Source organism: Procambarus clarkii, chromosome 41, assembly GCF_040958095.1.
Source record: "Procambarus clarkii isolate CNS0578487 chromosome 41, FALCON_Pclarkii_2.0, whole genome shotgun sequence".
Taxonomy (NCBI): domain Eukaryota; kingdom Metazoa; phylum Arthropoda; class Malacostraca; order Decapoda; family Cambaridae; genus Procambarus; species Procambarus clarkii.
Window position 1 is genome coordinate 27,148,597 of NC_091190.1, and position 5,240 is coordinate 27,153,836.

At 45.2% G+C, this 5,240-nt stretch overlaps 1 protein-coding gene across 1 annotated transcript in view; it reads left to right on the top strand.

Annotated features, from left to right (window-relative positions):
- Positions 1-776, top strand: part of LOC138373215 (uncharacterized) — a 3,669-nt gene extending 2,893 nt beyond the window's left edge. The window contains exon 2 of the mRNA XM_069339251.1: positions 16-776. Within this exon, the coding sequence (XP_069195352.1) occupies positions 16-776 (761 nt within the window). The remainder of the gene's footprint in view (positions 1-15) is intronic.
- Positions 777-5,240: the final 4,464 nt, after the last annotated feature.

Below are 5,240 nucleotides of genomic sequence, written 5' to 3' on the forward strand. Positions count from 1 at the left end.
CCCATCATCACACAGTCCGCCCATCATCACACAGTCCGCCCATCATCACACAGTCCGCCCATCATCACACAGTCCGCCCATCATCACACAGTCCGCCCATCATCTCACAGTCCGCCCATCATCACACAGTCCGCCCATCATCATCACAGTCCGCCCATCATCACACAGTCCGCCCATCATCTCACAGTCCGCCCATCATCACACAGTCCGCCCATCATCACACAGTCCGCCCATCATCACACAGTCCGCCCATCATCTCACAGTCCGCCCATCATCTCACAGTCCGCCCATCATCACACAGTCCGCCCATCATCACACAGTCCGCCCATCATCACACAGTCCGCCCATCATCACACAGTCCGCCCATCATCTCACAGTCCGCCCATCATCACACAGTCCGCCCATCATCTCACAGTCCGCCCATCATCACACAGTCCGCCCATCATCACACAGTCCGCCCATCATCACACAGTCCGCCCATCATCACACAGTCCGCCCATCATCACACAGTCCGCCCATCATCACACAGTCCGCCCATCATCACACAGTCCGCCCATCATCTCACAGTCCGCCCATCATCACACAGTCCGCCCATCATCACACAGTCCGCCCATCATCACACAGTCCGCCCATCATCTCACAGTCCGCCCATCATCGCCCAGTCCGCCCATCATCACACAGTCCGCCTAAGCAAGGAATCCTCACCTGAACACAAGACAATAGAACCACCGGTCCAGAGGATTGTTAGGGAACTGGTCCTTGATCTGATTGACTGATTGATGAGGATTGAGCCATACAAGACCTGGCCGGGGCATGAATACGTCATAGAATGTTTTGGAGTGACATTTTGGAGGAGTAGGGATCGTTCTGTTACTATTCCGTGTGAACATTTCGTCTATGTCCACTCTGTCAATCCCTCTGAGTATTTTATACGTTGCTATCATATCCCCCCTCTCCCTTCTTTTCTCTAGTGTCATAAGACTCAGTTCCTTCAGGCGCTCTTCATACCACATCTCTTGTAACGCTGGGACGAGTCTTGTTCCAAACTTCTGAACCTTTTTCTAGTTCAGTGTGTACTCACCTAGTTGTGCTTGCGGGGGTTGAGCTCTGGCTCTTTGGTCCCGCCTCTCAACCGTCAACCAACAAACAGCCCATGTGTGTGTGTGTGTGTGTGTGTGTGTGTGGAGAGAAAAGAAATATAAAAAAATATGTTGATTGACAGTTGAGAGGCGGGCCCAAAGAGCCAGAGCCCAACCCCCGCAAGCACAGCTAGGTGAGTACACACAGACACACCACAAATGTGTGTTACAAATGGTGATGTGTAACACCAACTCTAACTCTGGAGACACATTCAAATGGGATAACGAGAGCAGCGTACTCTGCGGTAGAAAGTTAAAACATTCAGAAACCTAACTTAAAGGGGCATAATGCCGGATATTAAAAGTTGTTCAATGTCAACAAATCTTTTTTGACTAGTTGTGTATGGAAAGTGCTGCAATTGTGCCCAGTTTCAGTATTGCAGCCTAAATAGAAAGGGAGATTTTGTTTTCAACGAATTTTACACATTTTCAAATAGAAACTACAACCACAAGTTCAAAATGAAATTATTTCTATGACATTCTTCTATCACATTAGCCTATAATAAAGGGTCTGATTCAGCGGATTTTCCATAATATGTTAAATTTTACTAACTCAAATAGTCAAAGTTCCATGAAAAAATTATGTAAATATGTTATGGTTTATTAGTATTATAAAATCAATTAATAAACTTAGGAAAAAAAGCTCGTATCAGATTGTAGAAACGTAAACTCTACATATAAGGTTTTAAGTTTCATGTAAATTGAATAAGAAATGAAAGAGTTATAGGAACGTTTGTTACTTGAAAAAATAAGTAAAAAAAAAATAAAGTCTAAGGGTCTGCTGTCTGTGGCTGAGATTAACATCAACCAATTTTCTCCAAAATTGGCACCCTTACAGATAGGCTTACGTGCAGCCAGGTGTATAAGTTTCGTCCAGGGATGTTTACACATAAGAATCTGGAGTCTAATTTCCTTGCATGAAATATTACATACTTGAAACTATGCTGACTAAGACTAACCCAGGAATTTTTAATCAATATACAAGATAAACCGGAGGTCATCTGGGCTGACCTCTTGGAGAAGGCTTCCCTGGGTGTGAACTCTAAGGGGGGGGAGGTCCTGTGTGTTACAGCTCCCTTTCCCCGGAGTTAAGACAAAATCGGGTGTATGATAATTAAGCCCAATTTTGTCTTATCCTAACTCATCCAAAATACCACAACTAACCCTAAAAGAAAAAAAAAATTACAAGTGACATAATGAGAAAAGTAAGCTAACTAAATTAACATGAAGCAAAGTACATTATACAGTTATACTGCAGTAAGAACAAAACATAAATGTATAATGAGACACAAAAGTACAAAAAGAATCCTGGCAAAAGAACCAGCAATGATACCCTCACACATGATACAATTCTGATATCCTAATATGGCAATAAGGTATATCAATGAAAAAAAAATACAAATCCCGACTGCACCCGAGGCAGTCCAGCAAGGCTCCCTCAGAAGGCTGGAAGACCAAAACCAAAAATCGCCTTAAAACTAGCATGACATAAAAAAAAAAAAAAATCCTAATGGAACAGGAAAATTACAAGTAACTAAAGATAATATAATGTTAAAATACACGGAATACCACAAGGCTACATAATACAACCCTGAGTGACAATACATGGCAATAACGAATACTATGAAACAATGACATATCCTGCCTGCACACTAGGCAGGCTAGCAAGCCTTCCTCAGAAGGTCTAAAGAACAAAACATACAAAAAAAATGAACAGCAACATGAAAAAAAAATATATATGTAATACTCCTACTCTAACATTTAAATCTAACTAATTAAAAAATAACAGGAAACATTATACCTAAGTGAGCATATTCCAAACATCTGCTGGGTACCTCATGACCCACAGCCAAACATCTGCTGGGTACCTCATGACCCACAGCCAAACATCTGCTGGGTACCTCATGACCCACAGCCAAACGTATGAGTTATACGAGTTATAAAACATGGTAAAAATACAACAATAGACATGAAGACTCATCAATAGAACCGTACGTTAACAGAATACTTGTGGGCCAATCCATATACCGCACAAGACAATAGTGCCAGGGTCAATCTCCATGCACCCTGCACACACTGAAAGTAAGACTACCTCTTACCACAACAGAAACATTACTTAACATTACAACATTTTAATGAAATAAAAAGGCATGCAAATAATAATAATAAAAAAATATGTACCCATACACTGGTACCAAACAGGAAACCTGGACACTCATCACCAGGACCGACTTATCACATAGACTTATACTCATAGACTCATTATCACGACTTATACATGAAATAAAATAGTATTAAATTCCAAGATAAAGTTTGTGCTAGAGACCGAAGTCATCTAACTAAGAACACTGTCTAGGACCACTTTTTCTAGGCCTAGTTACTTTACATCCCCATAAATGTTACACTTTTAACCCAATTAGACAAAACTATTTGACACCGTTAATAATAGAGTCATTTCTCTGAACCATCATTCGTAAATCTTGACACATTAATGTTCGTGTTTATATACGCGTTTTCTATCGTGCATCCGTTATACTCTCGCGAGGTGGCCTGATGTTGGAGACCCGATGTTGGTGGCGATGTCGGAGACCCGATGTTGAAGACCTGATGTTGGAGACCTGATGTTGGTGACGATGTTGGAGGTCCCGATGTTGGAGACGTGATGTTGGTGGCGATGTCGGAGACCCGATGTTGGAGACGTGATGTTGGTGGCGATGTTGGAGACCTGATGTTGGTCCAGCGTCTGCCCGTCGATGATGCCTGGATATACCCTAAGATCTTCTTGTAACAGCTCTGGGGGTACGTCTGGTGACAGAGCGAGTCTACTGGTGACAGACTCCTCGTCAAGCTATCAAACTGCTCGAAGGTGGTGGTGTGAAGAGCAGCGGCAAGTGGCAGCGGCCGGGGACTTGGCTGGTCACAGGTGAACGGTGTTAGGAGAGATGTATGGAGGCACATCTCACCTCCAGTTGCTTGAAGCTGACGGTCGATGATGAGTGACAGCAGCTACATAGCAGGAGTCGTGACAGCAGGGCAGAGAGTGTGACGTCGACGATGTCTTGCCAAATAGAAGTAAGCAGGTGCAGGTGTTGAGGCGTGGGTGGCGTGGCGGCAGGCCAGGTGGATCCCGACTTCAGCTCCTGGGACCCATCACTACACAGGCGTTGCTTGTGCCACATTCTACTGAGCCGGTACGCCTTATCGCGCATGCCCTAATGTGCCTGACCTTGGGCCGATGGTGCGAAACGTGCACCCTATTGGCGAGTCAAGCACACTCAGTAGGGAGGTGCCGTTGGAATGTGACCGCCTCGTTGCGCATCTTGGTGGAGTCAGTGATGTGGCGGGAACTGGTAGGTGACTGCTGCTGGCATACCCGCTTGTTGACCTCGCGCCTCCACTTCCGGTGTGCCTGCACGGTGTGTCGCAGCAGGCAGGTGGGTGCCTCTGATGATGAACTGCAAGACTGGGGCCCACCATGGTACGTTGACATCTGGACAGCTGTGCTCTGCTGGCAGGAACTCTGACTTGGACAACCTCGTGTGGTGGGAGGTGTCGGCTGGGTGAATGGTGTCATTATCACCGTCCCAGGTAACCGAGTGGTGGGGTTACCGGGAGTGTTGGGAGGTGGTGGGGTGTAACGTAACCCCCTCTCCACTGTACCAGAGGGGTGACCCCTCTGGCCTCAATGTTGGTTCACGAGTAGCTGGTACCGGGGACAGAGCGGTGTGGACAAGCAGACCTGGGGAAGACAGGATAACACTCCAACTGGCGGAAGCAAGGACTCTCCCTTGGGCTTTGGTGACAGGGTACAGCCCAAGGGTAGGTAAGGCATGCTCTCTGAATACATTCCATGACAAAATCTCAAAACAATTGCCAGTTTAAAAAACTCTAATAAAAAAAACAACTACTAAGGGACGAGACAGCTTACTGAAACTCTCCCTGCCTCGCCCGTGACCTCGTTAACATAGGGTGACAAGGCTGACCCTGGGTGTGAACTCTAAGGGGGGGGGGAGGTCCTGTGTGTTACACGATAAACAAATAAGAAAAAAATATATGATTTTTTTAACATTTTTTTGGGGATAAAACTAATTATTAAATATT